At 38.5% G+C, this 24,920-nt stretch overlaps 1 protein-coding gene across 1 annotated transcript in view; it reads left to right on the top strand.

The window, feature by feature from the left end:
- MIPEP (mitochondrial intermediate peptidase) overlaps positions 1–24,920 on the top strand; it is a 62,246-nt gene that overhangs the window by 25,970 nt on the left and 11,356 nt on the right. The window contains exons 14-16 of the mRNA XM_015852089.3: positions 1,808–1,917; positions 8,140–8,214; positions 13,535–13,654. Coding sequence (XP_015707575.1) covers positions 1,808–1,917; positions 8,140–8,214; positions 13,535–13,654 — 305 coding nt within the window. The remainder of the gene's footprint in view (positions 1–1,807; positions 1,918–8,139; positions 8,215–13,534; positions 13,655–24,920) is intronic.

A 24,920-nucleotide genomic window follows, 5' to 3' on the forward strand; every position in this document is an offset into this window, starting at 1 on the left:
GATATTCAGGATCTCGTTCTGCTACTGCTGAGACCCAGACTTGCATAGTGGTGTACATATATGACTTAAGATATGCTTCCTTTTAAGCTAATATGTAATTTTGGTATATGCATTTGAATTTTTTTTAATGTATATATGTGCAAGATTTTTTTTTAACCTACCTTGTATTCCATTTTAATCTCCCCATGCAATAAAGAATGCCTGCCGTTGTTTCATGGAAGAATTCAGTTATCCCAGACAATCCCAGCCTGAATTGTTACCTTTCTGACTTTCAGATAATCTAATTGCTTAGGTTTCTCTTTAATGGTTATTGAAAGGTTTATATGCTTGTATTAAGAAATAGTGGGGAAGTGTATACAGGCTGGAACGGTGCTAGGGTAGTTCTGCAGGTATTTATTTTGGGACCAGCCTTAGCGAAGGCTTTTTCCTCTTGATTTTCAAACAATTAAAGGCAGTGCTAATGAAATGTAATGGCACAAAAGAAGGGCTGGGATATTGTATTAGAGGAGCTGGATGACTGAATATTGCACCGTTACAACTAAATCGTAATTCAGAATTACACAATGCAGGTCATATGTTTAAAGAATGCAAAAAGAATTCCTGCTGTCAAATAGGTGTTTAAACAGTGAAGGGAAGGAAAGCTGTTATAAGTGCCAATGGAGAATTACAGGTAGTTCGTGTCTGTGAAAGGCCAAATATGATTTGAGAGTGTTTCTATCAGAATTAAGTATTTGAATGTTGAAAAAAGATGTAGGTGAAACCTTTTGCAGTGCTGGAACATAGTTTCATGTCTCTGGTCTGAAGGAGAATTCAAAATGGATCAGGTACAGAGAAGAGATGCAGGATATTGTTTCTCTTAATTTAGGAGGTAAAACCCAGTCTGGGAAATGTAGTTAATACTAAAGAATGGTGTTGGCCTGTAAATACAGAGTATAAACAAGCTGCGAATTCAGTTAAAAATTAGAAAAGGATTGGAAAGGACTAAATGAGCGATTTTGCAAAAAAATAGGCTTCAAGAAGGAACATCAAAGCAAAAGATGTTACATTTCAGACTAGATTTGATTGTTGACATTGTCTCTAGCACACAGGGATAGATGTGATGAAACGGTATGTTTGTTATTTAAAGCAACAGCTTTGTGCATCCCTAAATTCAATTTAGAAATCAGAAATTGGTTTGGTGGTGTATTGTACTTCTTAATAACTTTGATTGGGTATGATGCTAATAAAGATTAGAGTAAATAAGATTGTGGATAAAATGTTTTTTGGAGATACTAACTGCAGAGACACTACATCTCTGCATTTATTCAGAACACGTCCTCAATCTGCAATAGTTTTCCTTGGATGAATGACTTTGCGTTGAAAGTAAGGCTAATATAAAGCATAAGTAAGCTCAGCAAACTGATGGGAGGTAAAAATTATAATTGTGAATGGGATTAAGGCAGTGTTTTATTTACGTGGTAGTTTGATTTAGGTTTAGGACACTTAAATAGATTCCATGTTTCATGTAGGGCCAGTTTGGCTGCAGTCTGGTTTAGTTTAAGAAGGGTGTGATCCAGAGCTTTATAAGGTGCCTCACCCAGCTGTTCAAATATTTTGTTTTACTTTGTGATTTATAGTAAAATGTGTAGGATTATAATGAAGCTTTTCTGGCAGTATGTACAATACTGCTATGGAAAGAAAAGAAATGAAAGAACATTCAAGTTCACCAAAAGGCCAAACAGAAAACTGCAAAACTTTTTGGAAAGTGTTAACTGTTTGTTTTAATAGAAATGGCAAATGCTAATGTGTTCAATTATTCTACCTCTAGGAACCAGATGTCCTACTGATTTTGCTGAAGTTCCCTCCATTCTGATGGAGTATTTCGCAAATGACTATCGAGTGGTTAACCAGTTTGCAAGGCATTATAAAACTGGACAGGTAGGGAAAATTAATATGCAAATTATTGAAAATAGGAATAAATGTCACATTTTTGTGTGTTATTTGTTGGTACTGTTAAATAGAAACAAAAGGGAGCTGATAAGCTAATATAGTATTAAAATTTTTTATTATTACAGAAAAGATTAAAGCGACCTGCTAAATAATAACATAATAAATCTAAAGTTCTGTTGAAATAGTTAAAATTTTCAATCTTTTTTTCCTACAAAGGTTGTATTATTTCTATACTACACAAACCCAGTCTTGTAGGTGAAGTTTTGCGTGTTGTTTTAATTTAATTACAGGTAAGTAGCGACAGGAAGAGTCATTCCACATCAAACTGTCTAAAGTCTGTTTTAAAATAAAGCTCAGATAACAAGTCATGGAAATAAATGGAGAAGATCTGCAGTGTTTAAAAGCTCTCATTTTTAACACAGTGCAGGGCAGTGATTGAAAGGCTTTGTGATGAAAAGGGAACTGCTTAATTTAAGGTATGATGCGTGTAGATTTTGGCAGTCAGGAATCTCTGCATTAAAACTGCAATCCTTTTTGCATCAAGATATTCCATGCAAGTTTAATTTAAGCATCCACTTTCAACAGAAAGTATAGAAAATATTGTTGTCTGGGACAGTGACTTTCAGTGGTTGCTTAATTATTCATGCATGCTGCCATAACGTGATTTAGATTTGTACAACCATTTCAGAGTTGCAGACCAGAAGACAATAACTAAAGATGTTTTTGCAATTCTTTTGACTGAGGCTATTTTCAGTGGTGAAAATACAGTCAGATGTGACAATTGAATGGATTACTTACCAACAGAAAAACAAGAAAGCCTTTTACATTGTGTAGTATTAAAATTCATTTATGTTTTATCCAGTACTAAGCATTTGGTATGTTTCACTGTAATGGAAGTAGAATTATGTTTGCCTCTGCTTTAACAGTTAATTAGAAAAATAGGTTGCATAATGTTTATTTCAATTAATATTATACGAGAAATCAGTTCTGCAGGTTTTTTTAATGTCTAGGATTGAAAGTATTCAGTTCAGGAGTGTTCATCACTTGTATGTTTGCACCCACATAGCAAATCACTGCTTTCTAGTGTCCTCTATAACGTTCAGGTAGTGCTGAAACATTGTGGAGCGAATCCAATTGCATATGAATTCAGACAACGATCTTAACTAAAACATCTGAAAGAGATTTATGGAACATTATTTATGGCTCTGCATTTTCAAAACGGCTTAACAAAAACGAAACCACGTTTGGTTGCAGTGCAAAACTGTAGAACCAAGGACAGTATGCCATTTGGCATTTCCAAACAGAAAAAAAATCTTCTGTTGATTGGTGGTGAAATCTTGCCCTTCCAGAATTTCCATGTTGAAGTTTAGTCTTGAAGAGTGACAAGAGTGGATTATGCTGGAAGATGAAGACGGGAGTCTGGAACTGCTGTTTTAGAGTGTATTTTTAAATCATTATTCAACTTACATAAATCTGCTTTTGCTTATGTTGGTCATCTAAGCTGAGTTAAAGAATCTGATACTGGATTTCTGTGTCTGCTATTTAAGTACAAACAGATTGAAGACATTTTCCTGTTGCTGAAATTCAGCAATTACTTTTATCCACTGTGTATATCTTTCAGAAGTACTTGGAATAGAAAAATCCTGCTCTCCTATATTTACAACTGTATGGAAACTGTACAAGAAACAGCACCACCATAGCTTTTCTGGATGTTGACAAAAGGAAGGTTTTTTACTGATCTGATTGAGGAGGCATTGCAGATAATGTGAAAAATCATAAGTGAATCGTTGCATTTATGCTATAGTTTTTGCATATATGGAAATTACCTTTCCTTTCATTTTTAACACTTGTACTAAATGTAATTATGTCAGAATAACTTTAAAACATAATCTCAGCTTCTGGTGCCTGTCGCTGTGTGAGCAAATTTTAGAAGGACTGGTCCTGCCTGAGCTCCTTACTGAGGAGGGAAAAGGTGCAGTGTTTCAATTGATGATCAGGGGGCTGGAGCACCTCCACATTGCAGCCTTCCACTACCTGAAGGAGCCTATAAACAGGAAGGGAATCTACTCTTTGAAAGGGTAGATAACAGCAGGACAAGGGGAAGTGGTTTTAAGTTGAGGGAGGGAAGATTTAGGTTGGATGTCAGGGAGAAGTTCTTTACTATGAGAGTGGTGAGGTGCTGGCACAGGCTGCCCAGAGAGGCTGTGGATGCCCCATCCCTGGAGGTGTTCAAGGCCAGGTTGGATGGGGCCCTGGGCAGCCTGGCCTGATATGAAATGAAATGGGGAGGTTGGCAAAAGGAGCAAATCTTGTGAATTCAGTTCATATTGATGGCCAGCACAAAAAGATTTCTTCCAAGATAACTCAAAATGAAAAAATCTCAAGGAAAAAAAAGGGGGAATAGAGAAAACTATGTTAATTAGTAACTCAAGCTGAATTATTCAGGTAAGCTCACGAAGTCAAGCCGTACCAACATGTAGTTGTTATAATGTTAAGCAGATGATCTGGTGAATGTGTACAGTTCTGTATCACAGTGTTTAATTTTGTTTGTTAAATATGCAGATATGTGGTAGGTCTGTTGAGCTAAATCATTTTAAGCTTGTGTGTCTTCGGAGGCTCCCTTGAACAAAGGCCAGTATTTCAGCTGTTCAAATTTGAACCGACTTCATTTTTCACAGAGATGGAATTACAAAGGCAGTATTGTGCTATCATGATTACAAGAAGAATCCCACAGATAGTAAACAGGACTAACGTGTCCCTGTTACAGCACAGCAGTAAGGAGTTAAGCCTGCTTTGAGAATTTGGAACACAGGGAATTTTGTTCTTTTAGCCACCATAGCAAACAGGCTACAAAATTCATGCCAAGATCTTAAGGTTATTTAATGTAATAGAATGGAAAAATGGAACCCAAAGTAAAGCATGTAATGTTTAAATTTGAAAAATGCAACGATTATTCCATTAAAATAGCTTTAACCAAAGCTCAGTGAAGTCTTTCTTTTAGAATGAGGATGACAGCTTGATTTTATCAGATAGTTCATCTTTCAGAATAAGGAAAATAATACCACTGATGAGCTTTTCTTCAATCAGCTACGCATTAAGGGGCTGTATGAGGTTGTAACAGAGTGCGGAGAAAAGGTTTCTATTGACTGACACAGTTCATCTTCCATAGTATATTCATGACTTCAGTGTATCCATATGCCCGACATTTGCAGAAACAAGCTCTGAAGCTGAGATCTTTCAGAAACTCTCTGGAGTCTAATTTTAGTTCACTGAAATGTTGAATTTTAAAATCCCACAGGAATAAGTTCAAGTTTCCTTGAATTTAATGTAATTTTTGCCAGTCAAATCCTTGTGCATTATGATTGGATCGTAATCTTTGAGCCAGATCATTTGCACTTATTGCTGTAAACAAAGGAACATTTCTATCTTTCATTTATAGCTTTAGCACTGATTGATTTCAGCAAAAGAACATTTATATTTTAATCACATCCTTTTTTTTTTTTTTTCCAATAGGTATTGTCAAAAGGGTTATTTGTGATTTCCTGTTAATTTTAATCTGCTTAAGCAGTAGAGCTTGCTCTTTCCAGGGCAGAGATGATCCGCACTGTTTGCGAGATATTCATCTGGCTGTAAAAAAGATGAAAGATTTCCTGGAGGTTCTTGGTATTACCTCTGTTTTAGTTGATCTCTTGCAGGTGCTGCTAAGCCATCTCCTGTGGAAAAGTGACCTGGGTAGCTTTGAATGTTCCTTTTAGTTATGATCTTGAAATCATTAAAGAGCATTTCTGTCTTTCCCTTCAGGAATTTGGTCTAGAATATGACATAAGCAGAACAGAGAGAAGAAAGGGACAAATGCAGAGGCTGCCTTTTCAGCAGTCATCCCTGGCTTGAGGTCAAGTTATTTGCAGTATAGTTGAGTGATTTTTTTTTTTCTTTAATGGAGACTCTGTAAGAACTGCTCCGCTCCGAGCTGGGAATCAGACCTGCTACAGTTGTCTCGAGCAGTGCTGGCATTGACTGTCTCTCCCAGAAAACATGCTGAGTTTGTCTGCATCCCCAAACCTTGCTGCCCTGTGCCCCAGTGAACAGTGAACTTGAATTTCCCAAATCAGTGAGGATCTGTGGGATTGTGGTTGACCAAAACGTCCATTAGCAAAGTCTATGTGTTTTTTGTTTTGTTTTTCTCTTTATATTGTGTACCAATATGTAGCCTGTACACTTAACTTCCTCTTACCTTTATTCAATGTAGTTGAAATATAGAGTTGAAAATCCATTATGTTGAAGAGCTAGTTTGATGCTGCTGGTGGGAATGCTCTAATGCTCTTGGCCTTAAAATTCTTAAATTTTAACTGTGCAAAATACACATATTTGCTGTTGCCAAGTTTTTGGAAGTTCAGCATTTTCACACTGAAGAATTAGAATCAGTGAATTGCCGTACAGTTTTCTCATGCTTTATCAAAAACACAAATGCCTCTCAAAGAAATTGGTTTTAATTTCATACTGTATTATTTCACTAGGAAGTGAACACCTCCAGAGATTTGGTGCTTAATAATGAAATATATTCAAAATCGTTTAGCTTTCCTTCCACAGTGGCTTATCCCATGAAAGCTGAAGCTGTTATTGCAAACTTACACATGTTTTAGTACTAGGATGAAGTCATTGAAGCATCACACTTACTACTGTTTCCATTTTTCTATTGCTTCTTGCTTTAATAAGTTTTCTATATTCTTAAATAATATTTTGAACAATACTAAATCCAGTATGGAACATCAAAGTATTCACCAACTAATATCATTATTACAGCCTGTGTACTCTTGTTTTGGTAGTCCAAGATCATCATATAATTTAAAAGACGATTATTATATTTGGTAAGGGTAAATGCTGGCCTAAGATGGATATACCGACTTTACGTTCATTGGTTCATTTCTCTGTGTTGAAATTTAACAGCTGCACGCATTTATGACAGGCAAAAGAGTGGGTGTTGTTCTATCCCATTCTTGACCCAGCCAACATTTGTCTTGGAGGTTACAAGCCTTGGCAAGCTACTGCATAAAACAGCTGTGCAATTTGAGAGTTTTCCTTATCTCCTTTAACTTCCAGATTCCATGGAGTTAATTGATAACATTTTCCTCACCTACACGTTATATCCCCAGAATTAGTTTTCTGTTCTATGAACATTAACATCATTTGTCTTGAAGTTATATCATTTTCACAGAGTCTAAACATACAGCTCTGCCATCAGTATCTGTAAACTTTGATGTATTATTTCTTAAACACTTCAACATGCAATTGTAGGTATGCTTTTAGAGTTCAATGCAGTACCGAACATCTGTAATACATTATACAACTTGTAATAACTTCTAAAATATTTCATCAAGAGCACAGTTATTTTAGCCATGTTTAATATATTTATTAATAAAACTGCTGTCAAAAAAGAAAATATGCTTACTAGGCAAAACATCTATTGAAAAGCATTGGAAGAAGTCTAAGGTCAAGCACTCATATACAGATGTTCTTAAAAACCTGACATTAAACAGTCTTTGGATGTATTTATAAATATCTGGATTGAGAGTTGAGAGGAGTTTGCTTAATGACTTGAAAAATGTTCCCAACTTTCAGTCTGTGTTGACATGGGTAGTTTTGTTGCCATGGGTGTGAAATAAGTTCAACTTCGTTAAAAATTTCAAGGGATGGATACTGACTGATCAGTGTGACCAAATATATCTTTGCAGGTAAGGATAAAAGGCCACATGCTGTCCCATTTGATCATATAGAAACTCTGCTGGCTCATTGGAAGTCTAAATGAGCTATGCTCAAAGACAGCAGGAGAATCTATTATAATACCTGCTTTGAGGATTAGTCAGGGTGACCTGTGGGGACTTGATCTGCCTGATCCATTGTTCTTTATTTCTAAAGATAGTCATATATTTTTAACAGTCGTCTAAGAGAACATAGAAACATTTCATAGAAGAACAAACACTGGGATTTGATTGCCATGTAAATTATTGCTGATATCTCAGTTTCCCATTTCATGCGTTAGCAAACAAGATTTCCTTCCTCATTTTTAATTCCTCAATGCAATACATTTCAGAGCTGTTTTTAGTACTGCCAAGTCCTTTTTTCCTGTCCTGGTCTTTTTTAATAGTAAGTGCACTGTTAACAAATTTACAACAATTCTAAATATGCTCTGATTGTTTGTTTTTTTTAAAGCCACTGCCGAAAAACATGGTGTCAAGACTGTGTGAGTCCAAAAAGGTGTGTGCTGCAGCTGATATGCAACTCCAGGTACTGTCTTTGTGTTCTAATCTCTACATGGAAAACATACGGAAAATAGTTTAATTTTTCTTAAAATTTTAATGTAGATACCGAAATGTGTGAAAATTAGTGATTTATGTTTTGATACTCATTTTCATGCTTGTTTTCATTAATGTATTGTATGATCAGAGGTCTGGAGCACCTTCCCTATGAAGAAAGGCTGAGGGAGCTGGACTTGTTCAGCCTGGAGAAGGCTGTAGTGTGACCTCATTGCAGCCTTCCAGTATTTAAATGGGGATTATAAACAGGAGTGGAATCAACTTTTTACTCAGGCAGTGACAGGAAAAGGGGGAATGGTTTTAAGCTTAAGGAGAGAAGGCTTAGACTAAATGTCAGGGGGAAGTTCTTCACAGAGGGTGGTGAGGCACAGGCTGCCCAGAGAGGAGGTGGATGCCCCATCCCTGGAGGTGTTCAAGACCAGGCTGGATGGGGACCTGGGCAGCCTGGTCTTGTTGGTGGCCCTGCCTGTGGTCAGAGGGTTGGAACTTGATCCTTGAGGCCCCTTCCAACACAAGTCATTTTATGATTCCGTGATTCTATGCTCTCTTCTTAAAGCTAAATGTCTAAATCTAAAGGAAAATAGCTCGGAAACCCCAGCTTTCAAAGAGGTCCAAAGTACCAGAGTTTCCAGATGTGGTTTAAGATTGAGTTCTTAAGTTCACAAAATCATTCAGGGAGAGCTCTTTGCAGTAGGAAAAGTATTGTGTGCCTTTGGATCATTAAACGAGAGTGAGAGATAAACCTTAGTCACATTATCTCTTTTCTTTACTAAAATATGATTTGAGTACCTTGTTGTCTGCAGGTCCACTTTGAAAGTGACAACTTGTTGCTAAAAGACAACTTGTTACCAAAGTTGGTGACTGAACTGCAGCTGTGCAGCTTCCCTCTCTCAGTGTTTGGGGCAGTAATTAAATCCGTATGTCTTTATTTTCTGTGGGCAATGTGTTTGATGAGTCATTCTCATAAATACATTTTCACTGTTGCTTTTCTTCAAAGGAAGAAAATTTAGAGTATTATCTTGTCTAGAGATGTAGTTTTTCTCAGTCCTTCTGGGGCAGTTCTCTGATGTGAACAGTAACATTATATCATTCAGACACATTGTTTTTTACAGTGAGAATCTGGCTGCATTTAGTAATGCTGCAGGCTTCTGTTGTGGAATCTCTATAAATTCATTCTCTCCTCTTTCCCTTTAAGTCAGAAGCATTTTCTTGCTACAGTTGACCTAGTGCTAAGGTGATGTGACTCTGCTGATCCCTTAATAAAGGATTTCCATTCTTTTTGAAATGGGGAAAGAAACAATCCCAAAGATCATCCCCTTGTAAATGTTCTGTTTGAAAGTTGCACAGATGACCACAGCGTTGTCTACAAAAGTGAGCTGTGCTGGTTAGCTGAAATTGATTTAAAAGAAAAGCTTAGTTAAATATTTGCAGTTTGCTCTTTCCCGTAATTTGTAGTGATTTAAAACTAATGAGAATACTTGAGGGTGGACCTGTAAATGTAGACGTGTCAGTTACACTAATCAAAACCAGACTGTTTCCAGTGTATACATGTATTTTGCGCTGGTTAAACTTAAATGGATTTTTGACGCGTGCTTTCACTGTGGTATTGGTTTTCACTGGCCAGTGTTGACTGTGTGTGACTCCGTTGTGACCCTGGAGGTGTAAGAGATCAGCTATTCTTCTGAGCCCTCTCAGCAGGTCTGATTTTGAAAAGCACATTTCTGGCTCAGGAAGGAATCTTATAGAGATAGCTGAGAATCAAGAAAGAACGTGGTCAAGAATGGAATTAATTCATGTGGGAGTTTTTGGAGGAGAAAGCAATTCTGGATCAAAAGAAAATTTATGCTGAGAATGCTTAATGGAGGACCTCTGTACATAATGTCCGCCAGCATCAAGTAATTTGCCAGTGTACAGACTGCTAATTACCAGAGTGATGGATCAAGTACTTTCACACGCATTCTGTACCTATACCATCTGTAGGCCCATTGATTCCAGGTGGCTCAGAGAGGTTGTGGATGCCCCATCCCTGGAGGCATTCAAGGCCAGGCTGGATGTAGCTCTGGGCAGCCTGGTCTGGTGGCTGGCAACTCTGCCCACAGCAGGGGGTTGAAACTAGGTGGTCTTTGACCAGGTCATTCTATGATTCTATGATATGTGTTTATTTTCAACTTCTAATATATATTTGCTATAACCCTGTCAAGGTTTGAGGCCAAATCATCCATGCTGGGGCAATAAGGACCTGCATAACAAGAATACTATCAGTCAGAAGTACATGAACAAGTGTCATAATGTTTCTGTCCTGTGGCAGGGGAGGTGACACGCTCCAGGATGCTGGGGGGTCACCATTGTGGTGATCTCATGGGCTAAGCTGTGTGAGCTCCCTGCTGCTGTTAGCCGTGTGGTGCATCTACCTCCTCCTGTGAGGCTGCTGCTACTTCTGTCCTCGGGTAACTCCAGACCCTGTAGATTCAGAACTAGGGAGAGAAAACCCAGCTCTTTTGGAATCAGATTCCTGTGGCGCCTAGTAATTGACTGGTGCTGGCAGTGACGCAGCGATTAAGCAGGCTGTTTGCCCTCAAATTGCTCGTGTAACTACAGTTCAGCCAGTCTCAGCCCCTGCCAAACTACCACAATGCCACACTGAATAATATTAGTCATTTCCTACTTTCAGTACCGTATTTTTGGAGTTTCCAGTTATAATGCCTGCGGAAGTATGCACTCATTTAAAAGAAAAAGATTGGCTAGCAAGGCCATTTTTTAAATTAATTAAGAAAAAAATGTTCCAGAGAAGTTGGTTGCATAGCAAATAGAAAGTTCACACATTCCTTTGTGTAACTATTGTTAGTAATGCTAATGTAAAAGTATAACAACTAATTGAATAAAAACATATTTCAATCTGTAGATACCCGAGTATGTATATACCACTAAACATATGGTCTGACAAGACTGTGATTAATGACTATACCTATTCTGCAGGCTTTGCAGTGAGTATATTCTGTATTGACGACTAGATGCTTTGCAGGATTTGACCTTCAAAAGAATTCAAAATGCTTGCAAATTTTTCAGCAGCAAGGAAAATGCCTTAAGGTTCTTTTGTTGTCCTTTCAGAGAATAAGTCTATTGTCATGGGAAAATAAGAAATGACACTGGTTTTTTTTCATTGTAAAATCTCTCCATTTTCTTCCAGCTCATGTAATACGTTAGTCAAGAGGAAAGATATGGGAATCCATGTTTCTTCTCAGAAAGCTTTTGCCATGCAGTCAGCAGTAACTTCACTGGAAGATCCGTGACTGTTTACGTATTAATAGTAATTAAGTGTATAGGGAGTAAGAAAAAAACTGGAGAACTGAGTTAAGCTGATAAATAATGTCACTGCAGAAAGGAAAGACTGCATGTAGATAGATAACTACTTTGACGGCCTTTTAATATTTTTTGTTCCTTTGGGATCTGTGCTTTACTGCAAGTAGAAATGGTCGTCTAAGTGCCACGCAATGTTAAGTGTTAGCCTGCTCCTCAGCAGAGTTATCTAAAATCCTGTCGACCTGGGATATGTCTTCTTTTCCCATTTCAAAGGCCTGAGTAAACATGCAGAACTGTGGTTCATAGATGGGAATGCTTATAGATATAAAGTTCATCCAAGTTTATTTTCAGGGGTGGATTTTTTTTACTGTGCTTTCCAGGTGGCCTGGCTCATAGCTTGCTTCCCACGCTTTACATGTGCCAGGATCAGGGGAAAGCTTATAGCTGGCTTCAGTGACTCATTTCCCTTGCTCTCTATTACTGCATTGTTCTTTAGGCAGGCTGTTCCACCGACCTTCAGCTCCTGTTTCCCCACTTCCTGGCTGTGAGTTGAGGTATTGCTCCAGCTCTCTGACCACAAGCTACTTGACTCCTAATTTTCCTTAAGAAGAGGTCTTCTGCAGTACAGTCTGCTTTGCCTTGTACAGAGCACTAGGAGCAACTGTAAACTGGTCCTAACAGAACAGGGAGTTAGGAAAAAAGCGAATCAAGGCTGGGCTGAAGCAGGTTGTCAAATTCTGTGATCAGATGCTGAAGTGTCTGGTATTTCTTTGGGATTTTTGGAGAGGAGAGGGATGTCAGTGTTAAATAACTCATGCTGAGCCAGGGAGGCCCAGGCTGATACAAGAAAGTGAGTTTTTGGGCTGTCAGTTCAGCTTGTTTTCAGACCTGTTCATGGTGTCTACCATTGGTGATATTCTCAGTCACCCTTGATACTGTAAGTGCTGTCACTTTTTGTAAAGAGCTAGGGACTTGCTCTGCTTTGTCTTTTAAGTTCGGTGTTGTTAAGTGCCTGAATCTCTTGCTCAGAGTCTCTATCTAGGACACAAAGCTAGCCATGTCATTAGTGTGTGTAGAGTCTTGCATCTAGGGAGAAATAATTGCATGCACCAGTACAGGTTGGGGAATGAATTGCTGGAGAGGAGCTCTGCTGAGAGGGACCTGGGTGTCCTGGTGGACGACAGGTTGGCTGTGAGCCAGCAGTGTGCCCTTGTGGCCAAAAAGGCCAATGGCATTGTGGGATGCATTAAAAAGAACATGGCCAGCAGGTCGAAGGAGGTGATCCTCCCCTTCTACTCTGCCCTGGTGAGGCCTCATCTGGAATATTGTGCCCAGTTCTGGGCTCCCAGTACAAAAAAGACAGGAATCTCTTGGAAAGAGTCCAGCAGAGGGCCACAAAGATGGTGAAGGGCCTGGAGCATCTCCCCTATGAAGAAAGGCTGAGTGAGCTGGGTCTGTTCAGCCTTGAGAAAAGAAGACTGAGATGGGACCTGATCCAGGTCTATAAATATCTGAAGTGCGGGGAGCAAAATTGTGAGGCCAGACTCTTTTCAGCAGTGTGTAGAGACAGGACAAGGGGAAACGGACAGAAACTGGAGCATAGGAAGTTCTGCACGAATGTGTGCAAGAACTTCTTTACGGTGAGGGTGACAGAGCACTGGAACAGGCTGCCCAGGGGGTTGTGGAATCTCCTTCTCTGGAGATATTCAAGACCTGCCTGGACACCGACCTGTGTGACCTGGTGTAGGGAGCCTGCTTTGGCAGGGGGGTTGGACTCGATGATCTCTGGAGGTCCCTCCCAACCCCTACAATTCTGTGATTCTGTGACTGTGGGTCAAGGCTAACTAATTTTCTGTATGTTATAAGATAGCTTAGTCAAATGGAAGGAATATAGTCCTTTGGAAACATTCACGTTTTTGGTGTAAGCATGCCTTTTTTATTGTCATATACCAATACCATGTGTCTAAGACAAACATATTTTATGTCTTTAGGTCTTTTATGCTTCCTTGGACCAAATCTACCATGGGAAACATCCTCTACCGAAGTCAACCACAGAAATTTTAAAGGAAACACAGGAGAAAGTTTATGGATTGCCACATGTACCTAATACAGTGAGTAGAACCATACCAAATAAAGAAGCTGTGCTATACTATTTCGCGTATTAATACCCCTACTTCTCCTCCACCCAAATCCCAATACTCACATGCTTGTTGTCGTATTGTCATGTTTAGTGGGTTTTCTTTCTTTTAGTTACTTTATCCAGTGAGTTGAGTGCTGGACATTTTTAGCTAAAAATCACAGTTAGATAAGTAACACATTTTTCACAGAATTGTAGTGCTTGGAACGGACCTCTGGAGATCATCAAATCCAACTCCCTGCTAAAACACATTCCCTACAGCACAGGAGAGCTTCCACACTCATTTTTGTTTGAGTATAGCTTACCATGTTGAACTAAATAACTTATTTTTGTTGTTTCTTTATTTTTATTCCCTAATGAAGGAGAGCACTTGAAACAATACATTGGAAAGTGGGTTTATTCTAGCTTTGCAAAGGTCTGTCTATAAAAGGCAGTAAACACTGTATTGCAAGTTGGTTTTTACGTAACGTCACTGTCAGTATGTGAAAGAGAGTCATTATGAAGCAGGATTTCGAAAAGAGTTTTTCCCACTGTACTGCTATGACTTCTGGCACACCATTTATTCTTTCATGTTCTTTCTGTAACACAGGCTGAAAGTGTTCCTTAAACTCTTGATTTCTTCTCAAGTACGTAATTTTGATCTTCTCTGTGACTAATAGTGCGTTTGTCCTGCACTTCATGTGAGCATTTGAACATGCTCTTTTTTCCTTGCCAAAAATGTTACCGTCATTCTCAGAGAGGGAAGTTATCAGAACCAGCTGAAGTCCTTTCTGCACTAAAACACAGCTTCTGCTGGCCTGGTGAAGCAGAAGAGGAAGCAAGATACCTTCAGAGTATGATGTCTGACGTCTTAGGAATGAGTGCTATTTTATACCACTCATCTGTAGGTGCTATGTATCGTATGAATGGAACAGTTCCTTGCTTTCAAAGTTAGCCTGCGTTTTTTGTTCTATTTAAAAAATATATTTGTAGCTGTTGCCTTCAAAGGAGTGCAACATCTCATAGTAAGTGTAGCCTCAGTATGAGGAGCAGTAACAAGTTTTTGGCAAGCAGCTCTATCCTAGCAAAAAATACTGTGAACTCTTCAATTGTCAGAGTGTTCTTCACAGTTATTGGATGTAAAATTAATGTGTCTGGTCAAAAGCTTTAATACAGTCCAAATTTCAGTAAAATTTAATGAGCAATGACTTTAGAAAGGCGATAGCACTCTGTGGACTAATTCACGCCTGTAATTTGGCTTGCTAAATTTGCAACCTTTTTTTCCAAACTTAAGATTTGCTTTCAGCTTAATTTGCAAAATAGAATAAAGTAAAAGTCACGTAGATTGAAAGGTTTTTTTTTGTAATTGATGAGGGGATATTCCTTTTGTTGTGGAGCTAGACATTGAAATATGGTAAGAGAAACCAGCTTTTGTTTTTTTGTGCACATATAAATTTGACAAAGAAAAATGTTTTGATAATTAAAATATTACTTGCTTCCTAGCAGTTTGGACACAGTTATGAATGATATTTCAGGCCTATATATCTTACTTTTTTGTTGTGCTGGGTAGAGGTAATTCTTCTGATTTACCATAGTAGCATTGTTTGTCAGGGCTTCGCAAGCATCCATTATTATTTCCTGATAAAATTTACCCTAATTCGCTCTTGACAGGCAAATAAACTTAGTAAATATCCTTGGGCTTTGGTCTTATCACAGATGCATTTTTTGAAGTAGTCACAGCAAATGTCTTGAGCAGATGGACTGTGGTCTTTCAGAGGCACAGCTCGGATTGTAAGACAGTTTCTGTGTGCCTTTTTGATACAGTGCTATCAAAATGGGAAACTTAAACTATGCCTAGTAAGTAAATGCTCTTGTTCCTGTGTAGTGATACCTATTTTAAGATAAACCAAAGCATCCTCCTCAGGAAATATCCTATCTGGTGTGCCAGCAATAGGAGGGATATAGGAAACAAAATCCTGTCAAAGTCTGTATTTGCCATTGAGATAGGTTTTACAGGCATTGAGGCAGTTGGCAGTATGTCCACCATTGTTTACATTGGCTGTGTTGACACAGTCACAGAAGCTGCATGCAGGGCAGAAAGGAAAGAGAGTAGAGACTACAGAAGCACAAAGAAACAGCTTTCCACAATACTTTGTTTTTCTGAGAAACGCAGACCTCAATTTCTGGCTGGCCAATGCTTATCTTTCCAAAGGGATACCTAGTTTGCTGCTGGCTTTTGAAGGGTGAAATTCCTCTGGGATTTCTTTGCTCTTTTACTAAGTCCAGAATTTGATGACTGCGAGGCGGGGGCAAGGAGCTGTATGTTTGCCTGGTTTTGTAGTGTCTGGTGGTTTTGTTGCCAAAGATCTGTTACTGAGTTTTGAAAACGAATAGCAATTTCATGCAGGCTGGATTCTTGAATCCTTAAAAAGGAAGCAATCCTCTTTACTGTTTGAAGAAATAAACCAAATAATAATGGCCACACATTTTCTTGCCATATCTTCCTGAATGTATGTGCTGTTGAAATTTGTGTGCTCTGGGGAATGCAGTGCTCTGCCTTTACTGACAATATTTCTTCAAATCATAGCTTGTTTCTCATCTATCGTGATACCAGTTTTCATTTACTGTGGTCTGCCTTGCAATTGATAGCATTGCCTGCTTTTAGCATATCTCTCCTGGTCTCTTTCTACCTTTTTGTTCAAGATGTCCAGAGAGACATTTTAAAAAGTATCAGGTGACCCTTTGATCAACTTGAAACATGATCAAGGTTTCTCCCCCTGATCTGTTGATTAGTCCCCTGCCTGTCCCCAAAGTTTAGACTTAAAAACTACTTGCTTTTGAGACAGTCATCAAAATTTAATGATAAATCATTGATAGTCATGTGCCAAGCGTAATAATTCCTGTCTCCTGCTGTGGGTTTTGGTTCAGTATGGAAACAGAAAATGAGACATAGGATAAACAGGGTCTGAATTGATAGTGAAGATTGCAGCCTCCTGTGGGTACAGGAAAGAGTTTGCAATAATGAAGTAGTTTTGCAACAAACACCAGCTGCCCAAATGATCTTACCTGAATTTTCTTTGTGAAACAGTAAAATAGTTTGAAATTTGGGTTCTTCTTTTTTTTCTCTCTCTCTTTTCTGGAAGTGTTGCTTGGAGCTACAACGAAAAATGGTTTTGAAGAGTGAGGCACAATGAATCTGGGTTCTTTTGTAGATTGCTGCCAAGTCTGTTCTGCAGTTTCACAGATGTGTTAAGCTTTTCTTTAGAAATACAGAATCAGAGAATCACAGAAGGTTGAGGTTGGAAGGGTTCTCTATCTGACATAACCCCTCCTTGTCAAGCTATCAAGTTATCTATCAAGTTATCTAGAGCTAGTTGCCCAGGACCACATCCAGACAGTTTTTGAAGATGTCAGTGGAGATTCCGTATCCAAAAAGGAGGCCTGATCATGTTAAACACTTGACTTTCACCTGAAAGAAATCAGTGATAGAAACTAGAGTCTCTGAGAACAATAGGGTCTAATATGAAGATGTTATCTTCTGAGGGGGAAAAAGAAAGCTCTGATTTTTCTTCTTTCCCCAATACTCATAAAGATGTGTTTTGTGATTTTTTTTTTGTTTTGTTTTTTAAAGTTGCTTGCACATATGCAAAGTTAATAGAAACATCTCCTACACTGAAAATGATCTCATTTGACTTTGTATACTGTCCATAAAAATATATGGATCTTTTTTGTAGGTACTTAAGTATAAAATGTAATGTTGGAATTAACCCCCACACTTAATTGTAATTGCATGTGGTAGGAGGGAGCACGTTGCTATGTAGAGATGCTTTTGATATTTTTGAAACATTAAATAATTTGCTAACATACCTTTCTGTTCTAGCACATTAAGTACACATTAGTCCAGATGGACCTCTTCTACTTGTGTCCTATAAATTACATTAGGTTACAGGTTTAATTATGCTTATATACTTCTATTCATAGTACAGTTTTCTTTGGCAATAAAAGAATTTGTTAATGGCCTATGGAAGCTAGTGGTTAGAGACCGAAACATCTGTAAGACCAGATACTAGTTTGCCAACAGAAAACAAGGTAGTTACTGTTATAGATACCCTAGAGGGAAGAAGTGTATGAAAAAATGGTGCATCACCATTGTAGTTGTTAGTATTTCTTCTTCCTGCAGCTGAGGGGACTCTGCCCAGACAAGGATCCTGACCTTGGAAGGCCCCACTTAGATCCTCGTCTGAACTTGCTGGGATTGTGTCTGTTGTGTTCTTCATAGAGTAAAATCAATGGATGAGATGTAACATAATATTTGGAGTGTACTTGCCTGTGGAGTTTGTCAGGCAGTACAGGAAGTTGTGGCTTGCCCATGGTTCCTAAGCATAAAGGTTTCATGAATAAGATGCAATATGGTAAGTTGGTCTGTTTAAGAGGATTTGGTGTATAGTAGAGAGTCAGAACTAGCTTTCCAGGAGAGCGGAGATAGGTTTAATCATCCTTCTGCAGTACACATTGTTTTCGGGTTCCTAGCTCCCCTTTTTATAGTGTTCAAGAACACCCGAGAGCAAAAGAGGAGGTTTATACCTCTTTTTATTTCCTAAGAGCATTTTCTTAAGAGTTGAATGGCAATTTGACCACATGCTCAATTGTATTAGGTACACCAGAGTTCAAAAGTGGAGACTGTGGAAACAGTGTGGTTGTTGAATTTCGGTATTACAGTCTTGTGCTGGTCATGAATAAGAATCCTTGGAGTTGGAAGGGACCTTTAAAGGTCATAAAGAAAGTCTGCAGAGACAGGACATTAACCACATCTCTAGGCAACCTGTTTCAGTGCCTCACCACCTTCACTGTAAAAGATTTCTTCCTTATATCTTACTTAAATCTGCCCTTCTTAATCTTGAAGCCATTTCCCCTTGTTCTGTCACCACAGACACTGCTAAAGAGTCTGTCCCCTTCTTTGCTATAGCTCCCCTTTAGATATTGAAAGGCTTCTATTAGGTCACCTTGGAGCCTTCTCCAGGCTGAACAGCCCCAGCTCTTTCAGCCTGTCCTCAAAGGAGAGCTGTTCCATCCATTGGATCAGTTTTGTGTATGTCTTCTGGATGTGCTCCTACAGGTCCATGTCTCTTCTGTACTGAGAACTCCACTCCACATCTGGATGCAGTACTGCAGGTGAGGTCTCATAGCGCAGAGTAGAGGGGCAGCGTGACCTCCGTTTCCCTTCTGGCTCTGCTGCTTTTGATGCAGCCCAGAATACTGTTGGCTTTCTGATCCGTGAGGACACATTGCTGGCTCATGTCCAGTTTCCCATCTATCAGTACTCTCAGGTCTTTTTCAGCAGGGCTGCACTCAATCACTTCATCCCCCACCTTGTGTTGGTAGTGAGGGTTGCCTTAACCTAGATGCAAGATCTTGTATTTGGATTTATTAAACATCCAGAGGTTCACCTGGGCCCACTACCTGTCTAGGTCCTTCTGGATGACCATTCACTATCAGTAATGGTACTGCACTGAAGAGTAGGAGGGTATTGTTCTTAATTGGCCCAGCTGTCTAGGTCTAAGTTAAGCTAGGGTAATCTTAGAGAATAAGCAAAACTGAAAGTTAGCTTAAAAGAAACAAAAGAGTTATGGCTGAAGCAACTTGAAGAAAACATGCTGTAACAGCTAAGAGCTTGGTTTCAGATTGGGACATTTTAAATGGAGTTTGCCAGTCTGTGCAGGAATTACTGCTGTTCAGTGTTTTTCTTAATGATTGGAGTGCGAGTTTACTTATTAATAATCAGGTGGGCAGACATGAGCATGTATGTTCTGGCATTGAAAACCTGTTAAGAAAAATATATACTTGCAATTGAGACTGTGATCATTTGTTTCTTATGAACAACCAATAGTGGAAGGGAAAAAAGATGGTTCACAGTACAACAGATGTGGTGAAGGTTAATATCAAATATTATAAACTCTTGTTAATCTTTTCCCTCTTCTACTGAAGAGGGCGACACACCCAGCAGTTATAGGATTTCCATTATAGGGAATCTTAAAGAAACCTTTGTTCTTGATCACAAAAACATACATCTCATAATAAAGATGGAGGGTGTTCTTAATGGATTGCTTTTCTACTTTTCCTCCAAACCAAGTACTTGAAGAGACACTGATGTTGCTCTTATTCAACTTTTTGGAGTGTTTTGAAGAGAGATGAAGTCATACATCATTACTCAACCTCTTGAAGTTTGTGTAACCCCTTCAAAGTAATCTTTTACCTTGCCATGTTGGAAACCAGAGTTGTTTACACAAAGTGCAAATCACTGGATTAGTTTTCATATGAACCTTCTTAAAAGTATACTATAAAATCAAGTTGAAGAGTCTGGGTTTGAGGAAAAGATTAATAAAAAAGTACACAGTGAACTCCAGGGGAGTGATATTTCTATAAATAATTAATAGCTAAAAGCCATTTCAAAAGGCTTGGTGCCTTACTCAGTCCATTATGAACGTAGATGCTGCATCTTTCAAAAGCTCTTAAAGTCACCCTTCAAGGTTTGTTTAGGTTTCTGTCTTTCTGGAGTTAAGTTCATTTTATGATAAAGAAAACGCTGATGGCATATATTGTGAAGATTTGTTTTCTGGTGGTAACATGACACTATTCACTGGCCAACTACCTACAGCAGCAGAGTGTTTACAGATATCACAAGATATAAAGCACTTTTAAGGAAATTCTTTTAGCAAGTGTTAGCCACACGAAACTCAAACATACATTAGTGATAGCATTTACATTTAGTAGCATTTTGAAAAGAAGTGCAGGAAGTAGTTGCATACAGCACTTGGTTGCATTTTGAGATACCTATATTGTTTTATAGATACCTAAAGTGTATATATATTTAAAAGCAGATTGCTTTGTTTAGTCGTACGTGTTTAGGTTCTCACATCTTGTGTTTCTTTTTTTGCCCGGGATTGCAGTACTGGTGCTATATTTGATAGTGATAGATAAAACTAATTGTATAATTTCTATAAATATAAGCTAAAGAACTGGAATGAAATACTCTTCAAAGTGGGAAATTCTCCTCTCTTTAAAAAAGCTTACAGTCAAATGAGAAAAGAACGAGAGAGTAGAAGTACTATCACTCCCTCTTACTAGAATCTGGCATTTAGACTGAGAGAGGGCCAAGAAGTCATTTCTTCAGATTCATATTGGATTTTATGGCAGATTCAAGCTTAGAATCAGGATCCCCTACATCTCTGTCTGGAAAGGCTTTGGCAAAAGATAGTAAGTGAGCATTACCGTATAATAGAATCATCTGCCAGTGTAGGTACAGGTAATTCACATGATGAAGTTGTACCTGCAAATAATATTTTGCAATTACAACATTGCTTAATGTATTTCTTAGGTTTTATAAGAGCTTATTTTAAGAAGCACTCATGTTGTTCATTTTAAAATAACAGGTCAGTGCTTAAAAATTGCTTTAATTGGTAATGTATAATAAAAAACTTAGGCTTCAATATGAAATCTGTATCCAAAGGAGAGCTCAGACCTGAATCCAGTCATCTGAGGCTAATGAACCTTGAAAACCTAGGCAGTGCTAAAAATGATTCAGTGGCAGTTGAATAGTCTGACTGTGTATTGCATGTGTGTGTATATGTATGGAATTACATGTTACAAACTGTGGAATTCTCGGTTAGTATGTTTTTTAGGCTTTACTTTTCAAGCTAGTTATAAAATTTATAGGTAATGCTGTCTGTCAATATGCTGAAGTGAGGTCAGAATTTAAAATCAGTTTTCCTATCTCTGTCTTTGAATCTGTCTTTTAAGGATTGTGGAGCAGTCGTAAGTAGAGCTTTTTGATGCTGATGCTCTTTGTCGTCTCCCACATCCCCCCTTTTCCCCAGTCACTTTGTGGGTAGAAGAGGCTGAGGAGTTTTAAATGATTTTGCTATAGCAGTTCAAATGCATTAATGGTTTATAAATGAAAGTGAAATATTTTTCTTTAATTTAAGTAATCCGGAGACCATATGGTACATATCTTGAATCACCTAAGTGGTTAATTGCATGTTAAATTCCTTTCCTCTTCCCTAGTGTAAACAACTGCAAAAATATTTACATTCCGTGCCTTGCTAGATTTATTTATCGTTTTATAATAAAAACACAGAAGTGTTATAAATTGAAATCTTAATCCCTTGCTTGACGTGCTTTCTAAAATGTCACTGCTGTCTCTGGATTGGTTTACTTTGTGCTCTCTCCCACTCCTAACACAGAAATGCATGGCACTGAACAACGAAGGAGTGCTGACATTAAGCAAGTTACGAGGGCAATTCAAGATGTGGTTTCATGAAATTAACTTTCTGTTATTCCAAACAAGATTAGTAACTGTAGCAAAGGAAGTGGCTTTAGAACTTTTTATTGGACTTTTTATTATTGTGAAATTCTAGAATCACAGTGATGTAATTCTCTAAAATTTGGTGTTCAAGCCAGAAAGTAAGTTGACCAAAGTAGATGCAGACCTCTGAAAGAATTGTTTCTGTCACTTAAGCAAGTGCTCTAGGATTTCCTCAGGTAGCCCCAGGCATAGACTGTTGGTAACATCTGCACCCCAAAACTCATTAAGTTGTATCTTCAAGTGAGAATGAATTGAGGTTGTCTTCAAAGCTGCCAGCTTGTATAACTAATAAGAGGGGAAAGAAATACTCTGATTTGTTACAGAATGAAGCAGAGAGTTCCTTAAGCTGTAAAGCCTTTTCTCATTTTGTAAAGTGAATGAGTAGTTTAAACTTAACAGTGGAAAAATAAATTCTGCAACGGGACAGTTTGGCCTCCCCAAAATACATGCTGCTGGCAGCAAAGCTGGAACCTTGGAACCTGGCAGGCACAGCCCAGGCTTCTGTTAGCAGTGCTGGGCTTCTTGCTGCAGCCACTACACACAGGCAAGAAGAGCCAGAGGAGCTTTATTTGGCCAACCTTTCCACTCATCTACTGCAGGCTTGATGCTTCTAGCAAAGTGAGTGCAGTAGAGACTCAGGAAATGGCATTTGTTCAAGTAGATGAGCACAGTAATTCTAGGAGCCATTGGGGTGAATGAGTGAGGCTTAACATTTCAGTACTTGATGACTGGTGGTGGTTGCAGTTTTCTGCAGTAAAACCTTCTCAGTATCATCCTTGAGGTTCAAGAAGCAGGTCGTTGATCTTCTGTCTGGAAAAAAGAATATCAGTTTGACCATGAAAAAGTAAACTGGAGTCAAAGGATAACAGTGAGACCAGATCTCCTGGACATCAGATAATAGGTTTTTTTCTGTGTTGAAAAGTGGCGTTGGTGTTCTTAATCTGTTGACTGCAGCTCTCTATGCTCTTGGTCTGTATAGCTAGTTGAATGAAGGAAGGGATTGACCCGCAGTGCTTTGCACCGATGCAGCCTCACCTCGATCAGCAGGTGCAGGTTTAGACCCCACAATGTAAGGGCTGAGGGAAAGGCTCTGCACCTCTTTGGGCATAGAACAGCCTGCACAGGGCCAAGTGCTGAAATTCAGGGAGTGTTTGGGCAATGCTCTCAGCCATGGGGTGGATTTTGGGTGGTGCAGCATGGAGCCACGAGTTGGACTCGGTGGTTCTTGTACATCCACTCCACTTGGGATATTTTTTTCTGTTCACTTCCAGCTCCTGCAGTGTTGCCTGTGCTCATTTTCAGTGTGCATATTTGCACGCCAGATGTGTGTCATGCTGGAATTTCACTAACATTGATAAGCCTTGCTTCTCAGCAGAAGGAAATGTGCTGATTTCCATGCTAATTGCTGTTCTGTTCTGTCTCCCGAGTTACCAGAGCCTTGAGCTTCTTTCTGGTTCTCATGAGTATTCCACCCCTACCGATAGCCAAGTTCAAGGGCATTAAGAGCAATACTATCAACTTTCTGCCAGATCCAGGAGTTTTCCACCCAGTAGCCTCTGAGATAAGTTGGCTGCTTCTCCACTGAGTTTCCTGCCAGAATAAGAATTTAATTAAGAAAAGGGAGGGAGGTGGCACCGAATATCATCCCCATCAAATGTTGTTCCTCATGGAAACTGTTCAACAACATGCTCGTTGTTGTAATTACTGTAGCACACATTTTGTAATTAGAAGACTTAAATGATGTAAATACTTTTCTTAATTTAGCATTCGGTCTTTTCAGGTTCTCATTCTCTCTTTTCTTTTTTGTCTTAAGATGCAAAAAAAAGAAGGAATAAAATATACCTTGGAATAGCTAAAGTCACAGCAGAAACTGCTGAAGAGTATTTTGACAACTCCAAACTCTAGTCAAGAATGTCTGTAGTTTGCTTTTCCTTTTCAAATGAAGTAGGAGGATTTTATACAACCTTTTTACATGCAATTTGTGGAGTATGTAGAACACAATCAAGAAAAAATTAGGCTATTATGAAGTGACTTAACTTCAGCTTTTTGCTTTCAATTTAGTCTTTTCGGGTCATATATTAATTTTTAAATCAATTGATCTCTGTGATAATCTTAACACTTGTAAGTTGAGAAATCAAGTTATTGAATCTTTATGTTGTTTTCAAACCAGTTTAGTTTCACTGAGCCTGTGCTGTTGTTATGCAGTGAAGTGTATTAACTTTCAAATAGGTGTATTAACTTTTAAATACAAGTGATAAATTATTTTAATTTCTCCTTGAATAGCAGTCTTGTACCCCTATACCCTCCAGAGATAAAAGGATAAATATTTCTGTCCCCTGACTACAAAGGCAGCTTCCATGACTAGTTTGGGCAAGACACCTAGTTTGAGATAGCTATTAAATAAAATGAACTGTATCTTACCCTAAGAGGATATCCTACAAGTACTCTATTTAAAAGTCCTGGGAAGGTGTAATATTCTATCTGTATGGCACATGTATCAGTGAGATATTTTTGTTTGTTACAGGAAGGAATGGAAAGCCTTCACACTTGGGTAACATTTCAGACATGGTTATAAGGGAAGATTGATAATATTGGTGGAGAAAAAGATGCTTTTAATAGATGCAGTGAATCAGTTGCGCACCTTTAATTCAGTCTGTTGTGTTGAATAAAAAGCAGGCATGAACATGACCCATGAATGGCATATTATCATAACCCATGGGCTATGCTGTAAAATGTGCTGTTTTATAAACTCCTGGAAGGAGTTCATGGAACTTTTTGAAGTAGGTGATTACTCAGTCTTCATTAACTTTCTTGCAGCTTACCAAAAATGTAGCGTTTAATAAGGAGTGTGCCCTAGTTCTACATGTCTAGCCTTTATCCTTTCCAAAAATGAAATTGA

This window comes from Coturnix japonica, chromosome 1, assembly GCF_054131305.1.
Source record: "Coturnix japonica strain WE chromosome 1, WE-NBRP24, whole genome shotgun sequence".
In the NCBI taxonomy this organism is placed as follows: Eukaryota; Metazoa; Chordata; class Aves; order Galliformes; family Phasianidae; genus Coturnix; species Coturnix japonica.